Source organism: Gallinula chloropus (genome assembly GCF_964237585.1).
Source record: "Gallinula chloropus genome assembly, chromosome: 19".
NCBI classification, from domain to species: domain Eukaryota; kingdom Metazoa; phylum Chordata; class Aves; order Gruiformes; family Rallidae; genus Gallinula; species Gallinula chloropus.
In genome coordinates this window covers 11,074,393-11,092,665 of record NC_140104.1, presented here as the reverse complement: position 1 = coordinate 11,092,665, position 18,273 = coordinate 11,074,393, and the positions used below count along the sequence as shown (strand labels likewise).

The window sequence follows — 18,273 nt, the reverse complement described above, 5'->3', positions numbered from 1 at the left end:
GGGGGGAGGAGCGTCCCGCGCCGCCGCCATGTCAGGTGCCGCGTGTCCGCGCGCGGGCCCCGCGCGCAAGGCGGGCTCGCCAGTGACACGCGCAGCCGTTGCCACGGGGGGGGGCGGGGGGGGGATGGCGTGTGGCATCCCCGGAGCCGTGGGGACGCGGGGGGCAGCGCATGGCGCAGCTCGGCACGCCCAGCCCTTCGCACGGGGACGCTGGGGGTCTGGCACGCCCAGCCCTGGCCCGCGGGGCACGCCGCGCAGCAGCAGGGAGCCAGCCCAGCCCCACGAACGCAGCCACTGCCCCCCCAAGCCCGGGGCTCAGGGTTTGCACCCACCCCGGGGGCAGCACCGGCGCCGGGAGCTGACAGGCGGCTTCGTCGCTCTCTCACCGCGCTCGCTTTTATTGCCCGGGTGCAGCAGCGGCGGGCAAGGGGCTCCCCCTGTCCCCCCGCAGCCCCACCAGCCTCTCGCTGGCCTCCCAGAGCGCCAGGGCCAGCTGGTCATCGCGGGCCGGCGGCCATGGCTCTTGCAGGCGGCACCGGGCGAAGTAGCGGCCGCTGAAGCGCTCGAGGCCCTCGCACGTGGCGCAGTGCAGGGAGGTCTGGGCGCCTTCGGCCGCGGTGAGGAAGAAGAGCCAGGCCAGCGGCACCAAGAGCGGCTTCAGCCAGAGCGGCGCGTGGCGGAAGAGCTCCGTGTTGACGAACCCTGTGGCGAGGGGAAGTGGCCGTGTCACAACCCCAGCTCCCCGTGCGGATGCAGCCGTGCGAGGCATGGAGGTGGCCGCAGGTGTTCGCAGCTCTGCCCTGGGTGAGGGGGCTTCGCTGTGCCCTGTTCTGGCCTCCCAACGTGGCTGGTGGCACGAGGTTCAATGGTTCGTGATGCTCTGTGCAAGCAGCCACACGAGGGATGCTCTGGGCAGTGGGATGCTCCTGTGTGAGGAGCCGCTCTGTGCGAAGCACACACCGTGCAGCTGACACCCCCGTGCAAAGAAGACCCCCCCCACACACCCTCTGAATGCTGGTGGTGAGCCCACCCCCAGAGCTGGGTCCCTACCTGGGTGCACGGCGTAACACGTCACCTGGGTGCCGTGCAGGCGCCTGGCCAGCTCCCGGGCGTGCAGCACGTTGGCCAACTTGCTGTCACAATAGTCCTGGAAGGTCGACAGCAGCCCGGGAGGTGGGCGGCCCAGGGTGTCAGGATGCAGGCGGCCGGCGCAGTGGGCGCTGGAGGCGACGATGACCACCCGGCTGGGCGCGCAGCTCCGCAGCCGCTCCAGCAGCAGCTGGGTGAGCAGGAAGTGGCCCAGGTGGTTCACCTGGAAGGGGAGGCTGAAGCCATCTTCTGTTGTGCCCCCGGCGCTCACCCCTGCAAAGGAGGCAATGGCAGCCCATGGCAGGGGCCCTGGGAGAGAAAAGGGTGTGTGGGGATGCTGGGGGTCCCGGTGCTCACCCGCGTTGTTGATGAGGAGGTGCAGGTGGGGCTCCTGGCGCAGGAAGGCGCTGGCAAAGGCTCGCACCGAGCGCAGGCTGGCCAGGTCCAGCTGCATGAACCGCACCTCCGGGTTGCCTGTCTCCTGTGGGCACAGCACGGCATGGGGCAGGGCCGGGGGGGGTGGGGGCACCCTGCTCGGTATGGGGACTGGATCCGGATGGGGATGGGGGGATGATCTGGGGGCTGGATCTGGCGCAGGGCAAGGGGGGCTGCAGGGTGCCTGGGGGCTGTGCTGTGTAGGGGTGGGTGGGGGTGCCCGGAGCCTGTGCGGGGCGCGGGGGGTTGGGGTTGGGGGCTCAGGGATGTCCTGGGGATCTCGGGAGGGGCCCCCTGGGGTGTGTGGGGATGTGCAATGGGGGAGTCCCGGGGGCTCACGAGGGTGTCCTGGGGGGTGCCCGTGTGACGCCCATGGATGCCCCGGGATGTCCCGAGGGTCGTTGGTCCCGGGGGTGTCCCGTGGGTGCCGCGGCGCTCACCGTGCGGATGCGGCGGGCGGCCGCCTCCCCCCGCGGGCCGCTGCGGGCCGCCAGCACCACACGGGCCCCGCAGCGAGCCAGCTCCAGCGCCGTGGCCGCCCCGATGCCGCCACTTCCCCCTGCGGAGCGGAGCGCAGCAGCGGTGAGCGCCGGGGCCGGGTCGTACCGGGACCAGCCCGTACCGGGGCCGGGTACCGGGGCCGCGCCCGGCGCTCACCGGTGACGATGGCGGTTCGGCCGCGGAGCTCGGGAAGGGCGCGGGGCGCCGGGGCGCGGCGGAGCCCGCGGCGGTGCAGCGCGAACAGGGCCAGGAGCAGCCCGACGCCCAGCAGCGCCCACCCCATCCCGCCGCCGCGGTCTCCGTAGCCCGGCCCGGCCCGGCCCCCGCCTCCCCGGGGCGGGAGGAAGGACGGGGCCGCGCCGCTCCTTTCGCAACCCAGCCCTGCGCGGGGTCAGCGGCCCGAGCGGGAGGACATGGGGCGTTCCCGGCCTCGGGGAGGGCAGAGCGGGAGAGGCTGAGGCGTGGGGGAGCGCTGACACCCCCCTCCCCGCTATCTCCTAAATCCCCAGGTGCGCTGATCGCCTTACCCCCCCCCACTCCTCCGCTCCCTTCCTGGGCAGGTTAAACCTGAAAGATACCCCCACTCACGCACCGCAGGGGGCTCGGACCTTCAGCCGGTCCCTTCCCACCCAAAACCAATCCCATCCATCCCAGCCCAGTAGCATCCTCCCGGGCAGGACGGGAGACCCCTTCCCTCTTCTGCCAAGTGAGACACTTTGAGGAGGTGGGGGTAAGGAAGTGGGGAAGTGGGGGGGTGGGGAAAGGCTCCAGGTTTTTGGTGACAAGAGTTAAGACAGACAGTCAGAAAACAGAATGTGAAGTATTTTTTTTTTATATACAGAATACAGGAAAGTTTCTGTAAAGTCTAAAACGTTACAATCACTATGTACAGTGGAACTAGCTGTTCTGCGGCGGGGGGGGGGGGGGGGGTAGGGAGGGGGGAGGGTGGCATTGAAACAAAAAAAGGAGACAGACAGGTTTACGACAAAACGATCTGCTACAATAAGACAATTTGAGGAACGTCATACCACATGTAGCACTGTACACAGCTTTAAAACATTGAAAAATGCCATCACTGATGTATTTACACAGAATCCAACACTTTTCCTTATTCGAAATAAAAAATAGGATGGACACCAGGAAAAGAACTCGTTTCTCACTGCCCGTAATACACAGTAGCTACTTGTAGTGCAACCATAGCAGGGAGGGATGGGAAAAAATAACTGTGGGAAGAAGAGCGCTTCTTTACATTAAATAAAACAATGATATTGTATAGATTTGCTGTATGAAAACTGTATTTCTCTTTTTAATATAAAACTATTGTCACTGGCACAAAATAGAACAAGTTTCTGATTATTTTACAACTGCATGGGAACTATCTGTCAGAGAGAGTCCTCGAGTCAGACAGCGGTGGCCCTCCCCACCCCCCTTTGCTCTGACACGTCCTGCTCTCACTGCAGTGTGTTTTTTTTTTTTTCCTTTTAAAATGAAATGTATAGTACAAATATATGTGCAAATGCCCCTAAAACTTGAGCAAAAAAGAAAAAAAATTAAAAAAAGTTTAAACGTTCTTCATCTCATGCAAACGGCGTGTGAACAGTCTCTGGGCCGACATAGAAAAGAATCCCACCTTGGTTTGTACATTTTTGCATTGCAAAGAGTTCTGAGGGGGTTGGGGTTGGTTTTTTTTGTTTTTTTTTTTCCTTTATTCCAAAAAAAAAAAAACCCAAAAAGAAAAAAAAAACCCAAAGAAAAAGCTCTCTTCCTAAAATTTCTAGGGAACTGAGTTGGACCGCAGCACGGGCACCTGGTGGGGTTTCAGAGAAAGCTTCTCCTCCAAGTCCATGTCTTGTACTAAGGCAGTGTCCCCCTTGGGCTGTTTGGTCGCAAATTCGGTAATGCTGAAAACAAACTGGAGGCAGCCCAGCTTGATGTAACTGCCGTGGTGGAGCAGGGCTGTCCCCTCCCAGCCGGCCCCGCTGCCCCCTATTAAGCTGGAGCTGCTGGCTTTGCAGTTACAGGGTTTCCGATGCTGCCCTTGCGCCTGTGAATTCATCACAGCGGCTTCTTCATGCGGCTCCTCTTCCTGTTTTCTGCTTTTATGTCGTTCTGGAAAAGAGAAGAGGGACCAGAGATCACTGAGAGTCATGGCAGGTCAGCGGGAGCTCGGTCTCATGGAGCAGGGAGCTGCTGCCGGTGAGGTGCCTCAGGGTAAGGTCCTCTAGACACAGCCGTAGGCTGGTAAAGGGGGAATGGCCCCACAGCCCCAGAGAGGCAGAGGCACATCTATTTTGGCAGCCACAATAAGAGAAATAGGAGGAGGATGCCGATCAGATGGAGAGCAGGATGAAGCTGTGCAGGGATGGGATGGATGCCTGTTGCACAGCCCAGATGGCTTACAGCCTGGGAGGGGAAGGACTTGCAAGGTGAAAAAACCCCTCCCTCTGCCCAGCTCCGATGGCAGGCTGGGACCTGGAGCTTGGTTAACTCCAGTGCTGGAGGGTGGGGTGAACAGGGGAGCAATCGGCAGGCTGAGGCGCTCCCCAAGCCTGCGGAAGGACACAGGGCAAAAGCCCTGCAGAGACTCCCCGTTCCACACCAGCTGCTGCAGAGCAAGGAGCAGCACTGAGGAATCAGTTTGTCCCCACCCCAAGAGCTCCCTGTGGTGTTAAGGGTCTGGACACTCACTTATCACGCTCTGTACTTTGGCAACAATACTGCTGGGAGGAGTGGGCGTCATCTTCTCCGAGAAGTCACACGAATACAGAACGTTGTCCACGGTCGTCCCATGCTCACTGTAGTTCAACAGCTCGTAATGTTTCGTATTCTGGAAAAAAAAAGGGGGTAAGGGGAAGGGAACGAGGTCAGAATGGGCCCATATATCCTTTCAGAGCATGGAAACACAACCCTCCTCTCCTGACCACCGCTGGTTAATCGAAGAGCAGTTAAAGACCCAGAGACCACCGACCCCGAGCCTCGTGCGTGGCTCACACAGCAGCCGGCTTTCCAGCAGGAGCAGCTTCCCAGCAGGGAAGGAGAGAAGGGGCTTGGAAGAGGAAAGGGTTTTACCTACCACGCTGGGACCAGATCTTTTGGAAACAGGGACTGAGGCCGACGCTGGCAAAGCAAGTGCACTGTTCAACAGGCACGCTGGGTGCAGAGTGAGCCCCAGACCTGTGCCTACAGCAGGAAAGGGTGAGCTCTGGAAAGCAGGCACACGATGGCAGAAGGGATGGCAGCGTGCTGCGGCGGCCACAAGAGAAGAGGCAGTCAGATGTACAGGCCTTTTGCATATGCTGAAGTGCCAGGAGACGTTACCAGGACACACAGCATCACCTAAACTGCCTCACACTCAACTGAGCTTTGCAGAGGATGCTGACAGAGTGGAGGAGACTTCAGGTTAGCTCACAGGAATCATCTGAGGGCTGAAGACCTTGTCCCCCAGCGACTACAGAGCTTTAATCAAGTTACAACTCCCCGTGCACAGAGGAGGAAGTTCTCAAGCAGCCTGCTTGACTGTGGAGACCAAGGCCAAGCAGGAGCACCGGACAGAGCTAAGGAGGGAGGATTCTCCTTTCAGAGAAGCTCAGTGCCCAGAGCCTGACTTCATGGTGAGGAGATGCTTCGACTGAGATTTCAAGTCTGGATCCCATTACCGAGGGCGTTCGTTAGCTCGTCGCGCACACAGGAACGGCTAAAGCTGGCTGTGGGCTCACCCTGGATGCTGCCCAGGAGCTTGTTGAGAAATGGTGACAGGAAAGACTCTATCGTGCTTCCAAGAGCGTTTCCACGCTGAGAGACATCTCCAGCAGTGCTCTTACTGGCAGACTCACCGGTCTATTTACTTCAAGAACGAACTAATCTCTGGGCTGTAGTTAAGGAGCGACCGTGGGGCTGTTTACGCTGTGAGCTTAACTGACACGGTAGTTAAATAATTTATAGAGAGTCCTGCAGGTGGCATGGACGCTCCACACCCCCATCACACCTGAACGCAAGAGACCTGGAGCTGCCCCCTCCTGTTTTGTGCCAGTTGAGGTTCGATGTCAGCAAGTGAAGTTTGGCTTTTAGTAACAGCGCCGCTGGATCAAAACCTATCGAGCCACATCCCCTGGCTGCCTCTGTCGCCAGTCCCAGCAGCCCCAGTGCTTACTGGCGGTCAAGCCTTTGTCCAGGGGCACTTAGCTCGGAGAAATCACGCTGGCAGAGCTCCGTGCTTGAGAAAAAGGGTTTGACAGAAAAACGCTGACGCAGCCGTCACTGGAGCAGGGAAACCATTCACACAGCCCCAAGCTCTTACTTCGCAGCCCACAAAGGAACACCGCACAAAGACAACCTGCTGCCTGCATCTCCAGCTCCCGCTGCCGTGCATGCCAAATAACAACAATTTAACCACCAAAAAACACCCCCCCCCCCCCAACCCAACCCAGCAGAGGCTCAGGAACTCACCTCATCGTAGAATATACAGGCGTGTTTGCCAGACACGTAGTTACAGTGACCATAGCTTGTAAGGCACACATCCATATCGGCTCCTGTCAGTGGGGAAGGACAAAGCAGGCTCAGAGGACAAAAAAAATACCGTCAGGCAGCAGAGAACAACAGACAGAATTAAACTTCAATTAGCAAAACAACAGGGGAGCAGCCTCCTTTGTCCGAGCTCCCCGGCCTGCATGAATAATGCTGCGATAAGCCGGCACCGAGCAAAGTTTCGGTTGGGGGAAGGGAAGGGAAGGCCAGTAGCTCCATGAAGGCTGAAAAGTGTTTCACAGTTACTGGGTCTTATCCAGAGAGCCAGAAGAATCTACGCAGAAAGAAATGAAGCCTGGAAAGCAAACTGTGACCCTCCCCGCAGCCAGTCAGGCGTTAAATCCCCAGGGCAGCCACTCTACCAGTCAGGTTATAAAGGTGTAACCCCCTCCCCAAGGACTCAAGTGGCCAGGGAACCTCCAGGTTTTTTGGTAGCAAAGAATTCCTGGGAGGGTCGGGGAGAGCCCCCCCCCCCCGCCCTCTCCTCCCCTAGATTCTGAAAGGTCAAGGCAGAGAAAAAACCCAACTCACCCGTCCCGATGTAGAGGGTTCGATAGCACATATTGACTGCACCCCCTAAGCCCATCAGAGGGTAGAACACTGCCCGGGCTTGCACTTCCTTTCTTTGCGCTGTGAGATAAGAAGAAGTTACTTGAACAATGTTATCAGCTTCGAAGGCTGCTTGACCCCACCGCCCCCCTACCCCCACCCCCCCCACCATAGACTCTTCAGAAAGCACAGATCCTAAGGAAGATGCAGTCAGCTTTGGTCTGAACTCTTTAATTCCCAACCCTCCAGGAACATTTGTGCATTAAAACATCATATTTTTTTTTGCCAGTCACCAGAGAAAATTGCTCTCCCCAGTAACCCACACGAGCCATGCAACTGGGGGAAGGCTAACACTGAGTGTGCACAGTAGAGGGGCAGAGGAAGACTCAAGCCTCCTACCACTGAGCTGCTTTCTCAAGCTCTTCCACTTTGATTACCCAAAGACCTGAGTCTTGCTGTAAACATGCCACAAAAAAAAAAACCCCAGTGCTGATGAGTATCACCAAGTTAACAGCCCTGATTTGAAGCTGCAGGGGAAAAAAAAACCCAACACACCAGGGCTTGTCCAGGGATCAACCCATCTCTCAGGACAGGATGATTTATGGAACAGGCTCCTTCACCCTTGGGTTGGTCCCTGTGGCACACTCGACACTGGCTGCTCAAGGGCTGAGCTGCTACAGGAGGTCCCTGGCAGCCAAATCACACTCACACAGCCACAGAAAAATCCATCTCCTGTGGAACAGATTCCAAACTCTGGGCCACACAGGCTTGGCCAGGATTTCAGCGGCGTTTTTGGGGATAAGCCCCTTACAAACAGAGTCCAGGCCCCTCTTGATACTACATCTGCAGGAGTTTTACACCAAGATCATGAAATCAAAGAACGGAAAGTGAGGATTGTGGGATTGTTTGCAGAGTCACCTACGTCAAGAACACTGGCTGCACCAAGCAGCAGCACTGGATGTGCTGGGATGTGTGGGTTCCCACCTCTGCCCAGCACAAGTCCTTTCCCTGGCTCAGGGGGGCTTGCTAAAAATTTTGGATCTAGTATTTCATCAGCACTGCTATAGACAGACAGCTGGGGATGCCCTGGAAAGCAGCTCCTATGGCAGCCTGTGTCCTGCAGCATCTGTGTCCTACAGCATCATTGTTCAAAAGAAGATTGACAAAGCATTCAGAGAATGCTGTGCAGCAAGCACAGCCTTTCAGAAGAAGGTTCCAGACAGCTAGCAGACTCCCAAAGATCTTATCTTGGGTATTTAACCCCCAGGCATAGCAGAGGGGGAGCAGACAACAGCTCCCACAAGGCTGCCCAGTTAGTGCTTGAAAGCAGATTGAATTGGCTGCACACAGAGGTACAGGAACCAGGTCCCTCCTGCAGCTTTAGGTGTTAGCACACCAGAGCAGTGACCACCAATAGCCCATGCTGAACTCAGGAAGCTGGAGATTCCCAAGAGAAGGGCAGATTGTCTGTCTGTCACTATTTGCATCACCTGCATTTAGTGTTTCAGCTTGACAACACCATCCTGAACCAGGCAAGGACAACATCATACATGTATCCTGCCCCCCCAGTTCCTCCCATTCACACACTCTTCTCACAAACAGCTTCTCCAGAAAGAGAGAGCAGGAATTCACGTTACTTCTCTTGCCCATCTCAAAGGTGAGGGGGGGAAAAACAAAAGCAGCTGAACTTTCCCATCTCTCCTTAATGGTGTGAGGAGTAACACACAACTTGGCTAAAGATTTCCAGCAGAAACAACCCCAGAATTTACTGAAGTGCATCAGCATAACCAGAAAATAATGAAGTAGAGGGACCTGAAGGAGTTTCTGGCTGGTGGATATCCAGAGCAAGGGGTGAGAGGAAAGAAACCTGAAAGGCAGCATCAGACAGATACCAGAAGAAGAGGGAGATCTCCAACAAACAGGCAAAGGAGCACCAAAAAAAGCTATGGCTCAACATCAACCTGCTATTCTAGGGCTGCTCTTACCTTCAATGTGGTTTCCCACAGGAGATTGCTGATGGGAACTGACACTGCTCGCTAGAGACTGAGCTTTGGAAGGAAAGAGCTGATGTATTCTCTGCAAGGCCAGAAACTTGATCAGCTGCTCATCCAGCATATTTATCTCAATCTCTGTTAATAAACAAAAAAGCAATCAGTAAGTTATTCATGGAAAAGGTGGGTTTAAGGGTCCCACTTTAAAACCTGTCATTTGCTTCAACAGCAAAGACTTTGCAACACTGAGAATGTTAAGCATAGGTGGTCTAATACTTCACATCACGTCCCACTAGCAGCGTGCAAGGTGCACCAGCAATGGCCAGAGCCACAATTCGGCCAGCAAGTGGATGTTTGGGGCAGCAAGGAGGGGCAAGCTGGGCAGCAAGGAGGGGTAAGCTGGGCAGCAAGGAGGGGTAAACTGGGCAGCAAGGAGGGGTAAACTGGGCAGCAAGGAGGGGTAAACTGGGCAGCAAGGAGGGGTAAGGTGGAAAATCGGCTGTTTTGGCTCAGGATTGAGAGGTCTGTGGAGACGGACGTCGCGCCCCATCGGGGAGCAGGTTGGGTCCTTCTTGTGAGGCCCCATTATTTAGTTGGGGAGCTCAAGCCTACGTTGTGGAGGAAAGCTGGAACCACCTCTGCAGCAGCTACACAGGCTCGTTCTTGAGCCATGTGCTTTGGTAAAAGGGTTGATTAAACCAAACAGGGCTGTTCAGGCAATATTATTCCCAAAGCCTTAAAGCAGATCCCTTGCTGATAGCTGTGAAGTGTTTATGTTTGTAAAGCCCTACAGAGGTCTGCTTTCCAGCAACAAGCAGGCTGGCCAACCTCTTCTTCCAAGAGCTTTCTCCACACTGGTGACAATTACAACAGCAAGCAGAAGAAGCTGAGCTGTAACAACCATTCCCAAGAGCAGAGCGGCACAATGGGCAGGCTGAGCAGTTGGGGGGGGTTCACCCAAAAAAAGAGGGTGACATGCCAGAAAGGCTGTTCTTCAGGTATCCAAGAAGTCTCTGGCAACAGCCTCACTACGCTACCCATGGTTGTTGTTGGGCAATCTCCTCCTCCTGGAGTCACTCCTCTGTTTGGCATTGCTTGCCAAGTACAACAGAAGGAAAATAAACCACGGGCCAGTCTAGAAGACTGACAGAAGCAGGAATAAATCGCAGAGTGAACAGATCCATCAGAGCAACAGCGCTCGGGTGGCTGCTCGACTGCAAGATCTATTGCTGCTGGACTTGCTTCCCGTCGGGAAGGGCTCTGGATCGCGGCTGGCACCACGACAGGGCAGGGCTGCAGGTTTCTGCATGTGAGTTCCACCTGGAAAGCAGCCTGAGTAATAGCTCTGTGATCCCCATCCTTCCCCAGAACTGCTTCAGGCTGAACCACTTCCCTGGCCTTGCTGCCTTGGCAACAACTCCAAGTAGAGGAGCATGTGATGTATTTAAGGTAATGTATACCCAGCCCTGCCCTCACCTGACTGCAACCCTTCTTTATCTCTCCACAAGCAGGGAACCCAGCGTGCTGAGGAAGCCGCCAGCACATGGGGTGAGCAGAGACCGGTAAGGAGCTGAATACTCACCGCCATCCACAAACGCTTTCAGGGAACTGGTGAGGTCCAACATAGCTGCAGAGTTTGAAGTGAGTGATGAGGGTACAGTTAAAGCGCTTCCTATGGATAAGGTGCTGGGACTGACCTTACCATCTATAGGGAGAGAGGGTGCAGAGAAGATATGTCACTGTGATGTTCACCAGACACCTACCCGGCCCTGGGGCTGCGCTCTGCTTTCCCCGCTGCTCGGAATGACTAATTTTGCTCACAGCCATGCTTTGGGAAAGGCCTGGATTCCAGGCAGCTCGCTTTCTTCTGCTCACAAAAGGACCAGTGTGTGCCTCCAACACAGAGCCTAACTGCCAGCTTTGGCCACTCACCTCCCGTTGTCAGAGGAATCCTGGGCCTACACGTTTAAAGCTCCTACTCCCGGTCGGAAGCAGCAGCAATGACAGACTCTGATGTCCTACAGAGACTGGAAAGATGAGCACCAAGTCCCCAGGAGCTCCAAGAGCTTACTAAACCTGGAGACATTGGCCAAATAGCTTGTCTAGGTCTGAATGTGCAGAAGTAGTGTAACTGCCCTGGTTTTGTTTCTGCACGATTACCGAGCCTGGGGTGTGCTTCACTTGCCAGTGAGAACGTGACAGTCGTGAGCAGATCTTACTCTTTACAAAATAACCCCTCCTGCTCTGGCAGTGACTATGCAGCTGGAAAAGGCAATGGCAAATCACAGACTGGTCTAAGGTGGAACAGACCCCAAGGATCACAGACCTCCAACCCCCCTGCCACAGGCAGTGCCACCAACCTCCAGGCCTGGAGCTACACAAGGTTGCCCAGGCCCCATCCAACCTGGCCCTGAAGACCTCCAGGGATTGTGCAGCCTGTTCCAGCCCCTCAGTGCTCTCTCTGTAAAGAACTTCCCCCTAATATCTAATCTAACCCTTCCCTCCCTTCAGCTTCACTCCATTCCCCTTGTCCTGTTGATTCCCCTCCTGTTTATCTGCTCCCTTCAGGGACTAGAACCCTTTTAATGCCTTGTTGAGACCAGATTTTCTCAAGTTGTTTTGCTTTGAACTACTCAAAACCTGAAACTTATGGCAATTAAAGAAAAAAAAAAAAGGGGTCACACATGATTTGTATTTTCAGAGTCAGCAACAAATTTGCACACCATAATTTAAGGTTTTTTATAAATCTATCTGCATCATGTTAGAAGGAAAAATCTAAATATTTACATCCTTCCCCAGAGACACCGTGCCAAAAGGATGTTTTCATCCACTTTTTGTGGAGCAATTATTTAATGTCTTAAGTAACTGCAGAATTACACAGGGGTTGCAACGCTCTTCAAACCACAAGCAACAGGTTTCCTATGGTACGGTCTCATTTCCTCTTACCAAAACCTCGCCCAGTCTCACGGTTCTAAGCAGGGCACGGTCACCCCAGCAGCCTCAGACTAACCAAATTTGCTCAGCAATAAGCAAGGAGGTCAAGTGCTCTGGGGACCAGACACGATGTAAAGCTCAGACGCCGCTCGTTACGGAATTTATAACGAACAATAAAAAGATATTGCCTCCCAACCCCCAGATCTGAGCCGCCGGTACGCGTCGCACGCAGCAGCGCGCTGCTGGGACCGGCACGAGACGTGACGGCCCCACTCTGTCACCTCTCTTCACAGACTGGGTCAAACCCAACCTGCACCAAGGGTTTAAGAGCGTGAGCGTTGAGCTTGGGGTGAGGAGGGAGGAGGATGCTTTAAGGGAAAGGTTACTCCTGGGAAATTTTGAGTTGCAGACAGTAAGCTGGACTTTGAGCTATCAGCAGTTCTGACTGGGTGTTTTGATACAGAAGAATGGGCACACACACTATCAGTGAGGTGGGTGGGTACCGCTCGGGACAGGCGGCACAGTGGGCCAGGAATGGGATGGCAGACACGGAACAGGCTACAGCTTCCCACATTCACCCTTCTCCAAGGGCCTGTGCGAGGAACCACAACCAGAACAGTCCCTGGCTGTGGAGATCACGGGACTACAGATGCCAGGCAGCTGCTCTTGTGCAAAGGATGACCTTGCAATCACACTGGTGCTTTAAAACAAACCGGTAGCTTTAAGACAGCCCCGGAGTGGCAGGTGGCTGGAACAGCTGATTCTAAGGTGCTGCTGCTTCCCAGAGCTAAACTGCTCTGCCATCCTGCTTGTCAGCACAGCGCTCCCCTCTCAGGCACACGCAGCCGGCAAAAAACACATCCTGAGGATCCCATGAAGGGACCAAAGGCAGAGGATACTTGAGAAACGCCCCCCAGCTCTCCACAGAAGACCCAGCCCCCACTTCAATGGGGGCACACTGCTCCAGGTTCAGAATAACATTTAGCCAGAACGCTTCCTCAGCCCCAGGGCCAAGCTGAGCTCTGTAGCACGTACCTGAAAGTGGTGCTGGTGAACAGAATCTGTTTGTGGACCCAACAGCAGAGATCCCATCTCCCGCAGCCTGCGGAGGGGTGAGAGCTCTCGTGGCGGTCAGAGGGGAGCCCACAGATCGCAGGTCTGTGGTCAGCGGCGGCCCTATCTGTGTCTGCACATTCTTTCTTTGCAAAGTGCTGGTGGTCTCCAAGCTGGCATAGGAGCTCGATATGGATGTAGGCATACTCGTGACCGGCACAGAACCCCTTTGTGCACAAGAAACGGGTCCTGCTACGTTCTCCGTTTTGACGATGGTGCTAATGGTGTGATTCAGAAGTCCACAAGTCGCTGGGGGCGTGAGGGGCCGAGGCCACGTCTGCCGATGAGACAGAACAGGTATTGTGTTACCAGATCCGACCAGCCTCTGGGAATCAGTCAACTGTGCTGAGGGTTCGGAGGGAACGCCATAGATATGAGGACCGTTCACTTTAATGTCAGAGGCTGTCGGCCCATTCGAAGTCCCGCAAGAAGAGACCTTCTTGGATTTATCTATACAAGAGCTGCAGTTGACATCTTCCTGTGGCAAAGTCTGCTGGGGTTGCGAGGAGCTCAAGGAATTCTGGGTGGTAATCCCTGAGGTGCAGGATGACATGGAATAGAGGGAAGGTGTGAGTGCCTTGTCAGCTGCCTGGTAAGGGTTGGTGAGTGAGCCGTCCGCCACAATAACAGGCTTAATATCAGCCTTCTCTGTTTGTTCAGAGTCCCAAAGCGAAGTCATCTGCTTAGCAGATAAATGTTTCAATATGCTGCACTGGAGCGCAACAACACTACAGAGCCACTGGAAGGGAGAAAAAAAAAGCACAGGTTAGCTCCACAGGCAGACAGACAGAGCTCCCAACCTCAACTGCATCATTCACCCAGCTCCAAGAAGATCAGCTGACTGCTCTGATACAGCCTGGAACTACAGCATCTGCTCTGATGCTCAAGTAGAATCAGGAGAAAACTTTGTCCAGGGGTATAAAAGTGCAACTAAATTAGGTGCTGCTTATCTCCGTGCTGGGGACTGCAGAGAGAGGAGTTGAGATTGGAGGCGGAAGAAAGCAGCAGACACACTTCCTCACCCCAAAACTCTTCTCTCTCTTCACTTGTTAAGTGTTGCAACTCTTCAGCTAGTTACAAACACATCTTTGACTAACAGGGGCTTCTATCCAAAACACAATCCTCCAACGTACTCTGTTGAGAGGAAAGGAAAGGGAAGGGAAGAAACACTGATCTATCTACCCCATGTGACAGGGAGTCAGTCGCCTGCCAAAGCTGGGTGCAGAGCACCTTCCCCTTACATGAGGCAGAGGAAGACCCAAGGATTTATTAGGGGTTTTCAGCTCTGTGGTAAAGGGGTACTGCCAGAGAGAGGAACCTTGCCTGAGCTAAGAGGAATTGACCACGCCACAGACTGCAGAGCAACACGCCTTTGCGCTGTGGAATGCAGCAAGAAGTTTCATACACCATCTAAAAGCTCATCTGACCTTGATTTAAAAGCCCAATTCTACCAGCAATAAAAAGCAGCCCAGGAATGTGACGTTAATATACAAATAAACGTGTCAAGGAGCAGCCTTACATAATCAAAGTGGAAAGTATTTCCCCTCAGCTGGGAAATAGAAATGACATCGAGACAGAAAGCCCTCGACTCCCCTCTTAAGGCCAGAAGACTATTTCACCACTTCCCTCAAGTGTCAAATGAGGAGTTTTACATTTCACCTGGAAAGCCAAAATGAAGTTTTAACGGGCAAGGGTGTCAGAGACAAGACAAGCTATCACCTCTAGACATGATTTGGAGACTGGTTTCCTAGACAACTGCTCTGATCATGACTGAAATGGAAGAGTATCTTTGTACCAAAGCAACTGCAGACGCAGAGTCCAAGCATTTGACTTCATTTACCTCCTGTTGTTCTGTCTGGCTGGCTAAGTGCTCAGTGTTCAGAAGGTGCTTCTGCAAGGGTTCCTCAGGGATCCCGTTACAGATCAGCTCGCCATCTCTAATTGCTGCAGGCGCAAGTAACGGGGGTGGAAGCCGGTATTGGGACTTTATAGCATCAGGAACCTACATTGTAGAGACAAAAAGATCACATGTGAGAACAATTACTCAAGACTGACTAGTTAAACCACAGCCTAACCTGCCCTACGTTTTGTGTTTGCTGCTTTCTGACCCGAAGGAACCCTGCAGACACTGGAAGTTTCAAGGACTGAGTACTTTAAATTAATGCAGCCGCACTGAAATTAAGTAGGTTTCATTCCCTGAGGTCAGGCATGACTTCAGCACCACGTGGTGGCCACGGCATAAAAGAAGTCACACAAAAAAAGGGGAAGCAGGAAGGGAAACCTGCATGGCATTTTTCAGGCATTCCGGCAGCTCCTTGGGGTTTGAGACAGAAAGTGCAGCAGCCCCAACCTCCAGGAGGCTGCGTGTTGGATTTTCTATACTTACACTAGATTTGAAGGCCTATTTGTAATAGCTGAGCCTTACAGTTGGTGGAAAAAAGAGCTTATTAAATTGTACATATAATGAAAAGTGACTTCCAGACCTCTCAGCAACACATTGACGGAGACCCCACCCTCTTCCTCCCTCCCCAAGCAGCTATTCCTACAGGGCGTGCTCGTTTCCCTTCCAAAGCAGAGTAAGTACCCCAGGGTTTTCACCGACAACGACTTGTTCACACGTACCTTCAGACCTTTTCTCTTCACTGATTGAAGAACTCTGCGATTTGGAGGATGTTTCTTATGGATTCGGTTTAAGAAATCCACTTTGACAACATGCTGAGATATGGTGTCCTGGAACCGGTCAAATACTCGGCACCGATTACTCAGGGTCAAGTTCTTCTGGTTCAGCTGGGTGATCAGATAATGCCACAGGAGTTAGGGATCTGCGGGGTCACTCTTAATGTACAACTAAGACTTTCATAACGCCTCGCAGCACTGGCAGTACAGCACCAGCTCAGCTTTAGACTACTTGTTTCCTGCAGCACTAACCGTTTCTGTTAAAGGGCACATTGCTGGAGATGAATACAAAAGCATTTAGAGGCCTACTAAGCAGCATCAATGCTCTCAGCAGCAGTTTGTCTGGGCACAAGCCCTTTGTTTCAGCCCCCTGTTTCCTGAGTATTTAGGCTCAAGTACACTGCTTTTCCACAACTGAAAACTCCCTCTTGGAATGAAAGCTTTTGGGTTAAGCATGCAAAGAATTACTTCTCCTATTTCGGAGCACTGTGCTGCTTTGTGTCACAGTTCTGGAAGCTCATCTAGATCTAAGGAGTCCAGTCTGAAAACCAGACAAGCTGTCAGTGAGCCACAATCAGAGCTGTCAGCTTCAGTTACAGGAAGGAGTTCCCCCATCTTTACATTTTATTGCAGATAGCAGCATCATATTCCTTTGGCGAGCGCGTTGCTTGCAGCAGGAGCTTTACAAGCGTTACGGGGAGCAATAAGAGCTCAGAAGCTGTTTTACATTTGTTGTACTTTGTCCTTTAATGGACCTGCCAGGTTCCACTCCAGCATCCGGTTACCATACTGCAATCATAGTCCTGCTTACCACCACGTGTTCTATGTGATTTGGGCACATCCATCTACCCAGAGGCATGGCAGTAAGTGGTGGCTCCAGACAATCCATGTGGAACAGGAGTGGGCAATAATCACACTGAATGAGAGGCGCCACTCTGCAACTCCTGCAAAGAGAGCGGCACATCTTATTCCCCAAACAGAACAGAGACTCATCACGCAGGACAAGCCAGCCCAACCACTTCAGCTTGTCCTTCCCCAACAATTTCCTCTGCTTGCCCCTCAAATTAGGCTTCTGATTTGTAAACCTTCTGCACGACACGCTCAAGGCACAAGGACTTGCCCAGGCACGTGAGGGTTTTTTGGTGCGAAAGAGGTCCTCTGGCAGGAGGAGATGCCCTTGCTACAAAGCTGTAAGCATCTGTCAGATTCTCATAAGCAACTTCTCAAGCTGACCTTGTGCTTTAGTTCCCAGTGGCTTTGTTTAGAGCAAAACTGAGAGATCAAGAGGAAATCTCAGGCTTAGGTTATTACAATTCTCCCCAGACGAATCTTGCATGAAGTTGGGGCGTTTACTTCAACAAGATCTTCTCTGAACGAGTCTCAAACTCCAGAAAGCTACCTCATCCGATTCCCCAGGCTTTAAAGCAGCCTTCACCCCACAACAAAGTCCTCAGCTATTCCCCACAAAAGCCCACCCGAGCCTCCAGCCTGCTTCCAGAAACTCACTCTGACCGGCTTCCCAAAAATCACCTTTTTCCTTCCATTGACCTTTTGAATTGGGATGGATCTGTGCATTTTGCATGCAGCTATAAACCCCAGCAGTACACTTTGTACTGGGTTGCAGATTTACTATTCCAGCACAATATTCCTCTTTACCCAGGGCTTCTGTACCTCTCTCTGTAGATTTCTATTTCCTAACTTCACCTTCTCACGTATTTCCTTCATGAACCATAAATAACTATCTATGTTTTCTAAACCACCATCACTTTAGAAGTCTTCTTAGTAGAAAACCCCTGATGACAAGACTGCTCATTCTCTTCAGGCTACATTTTAAAACCCTTTACCAGCCAGGCAAGGCTGCAGAAGCCACACCTATGCTTGCTATGGTTAAACATTTGTTATTTAGCAAAGATGATTATTCCCCCATTTGTTTAGAGGATTGTAAGCAAATAACAAAGGAGAATAGGAAAGGGAACAGGTCATCTGCTTTTTTTTCCAGTAAGAACTTTGCTCCTGCAAAGGGTGCAGCTACACCAAACAGCTTCCCTGAAACAGTCAAGTACCTGTTGCATGTGAAGCAGACTTTCACCGGCAAAGGAACCAAACCATTGTGATCTAACTCGTGTTGTGCTTTCTTGACATTCTTTCCTGTGGTTTCTTCCTTTCTCCTTCTCTTACTAGTACCTGAAAGTAAATTTTAAAAAGTTTTGGGTTACCTGCACAGTGGGGATCTGCTTTCTGGTAGACCCACCTAATAATCCCAAGCAGAAGCAATCAGAAGAGGCAAAGAGAGATGCTTAAGGGACCCTTATTGCCCACTTCAAGCCTTAAGTGCCAGTCTTTAAAGGCAGGCTTATTTTATACTTCCTTTCAGTGACATCCTATGCATTAAGTCACTGCTTTGTCAGTAATTACCATATCACAAACCAAACTCAAGTGTTAATGACAAATTGAGGGTTTT

At 53.0% G+C, this 18,273-nt stretch overlaps 2 protein-coding genes across 2 annotated transcripts in view; both read right to left on the bottom strand.

The window, feature by feature from the left end:
- Positions 1–377: 377 nt before the first annotated feature.
- DHRS13 (dehydrogenase/reductase 13) lies at positions 378–2,410 on the bottom strand. Its single transcript, XM_084272849.1, has 5 exons — positions 2,182–2,410; positions 1,965–2,083; positions 1,447–1,570; positions 1,051–1,362; positions 378–702 (listed from the first exon to the last, which is right to left on the bottom strand). Exons 1-5 carry the CDS (start codon positions 2,306–2,308, stop codon positions 398–400), a joined length of 987 nt encoding a protein of 328 aa, XP_084128975.1. The 5' UTR covers positions 2,309–2,410; the 3' UTR covers positions 378–397.
- Positions 2,411–2,841: 431 nt separating this feature from the next.
- PHF12 (PHD finger protein 12) overlaps positions 2,842–18,273 on the bottom strand; it is a 32,783-nt gene continuing 17,351 nt past the window's right edge. The window contains exons 5-15 of the mRNA XM_084273028.1: positions 17,876–17,996; positions 16,624–16,756; positions 15,759–15,923; positions 14,977–15,138; positions 13,059–13,875; positions 10,672–10,794; positions 9,084–9,227; positions 7,081–7,179; positions 6,472–6,554; positions 4,714–4,852; positions 2,842–4,134 (exon numbers count right to left, since the gene is read on the bottom strand). Coding sequence (XP_084129154.1) covers positions 3,800–4,134; positions 4,714–4,852; positions 6,472–6,554; positions 7,081–7,179; positions 9,084–9,227; positions 10,672–10,794; positions 13,059–13,875; positions 14,977–15,138; positions 15,759–15,923; positions 16,624–16,756; positions 17,876–17,996 — 2,321 coding nt within the window. The 3' untranslated portion in view covers positions 2,842–3,799. The remainder of the gene's footprint in view (positions 4,135–4,713; positions 4,853–6,471; positions 6,555–7,080; positions 7,180–9,083; positions 9,228–10,671; positions 10,795–13,058; positions 13,876–14,976; positions 15,139–15,758; positions 15,924–16,623; positions 16,757–17,875; positions 17,997–18,273) is intronic.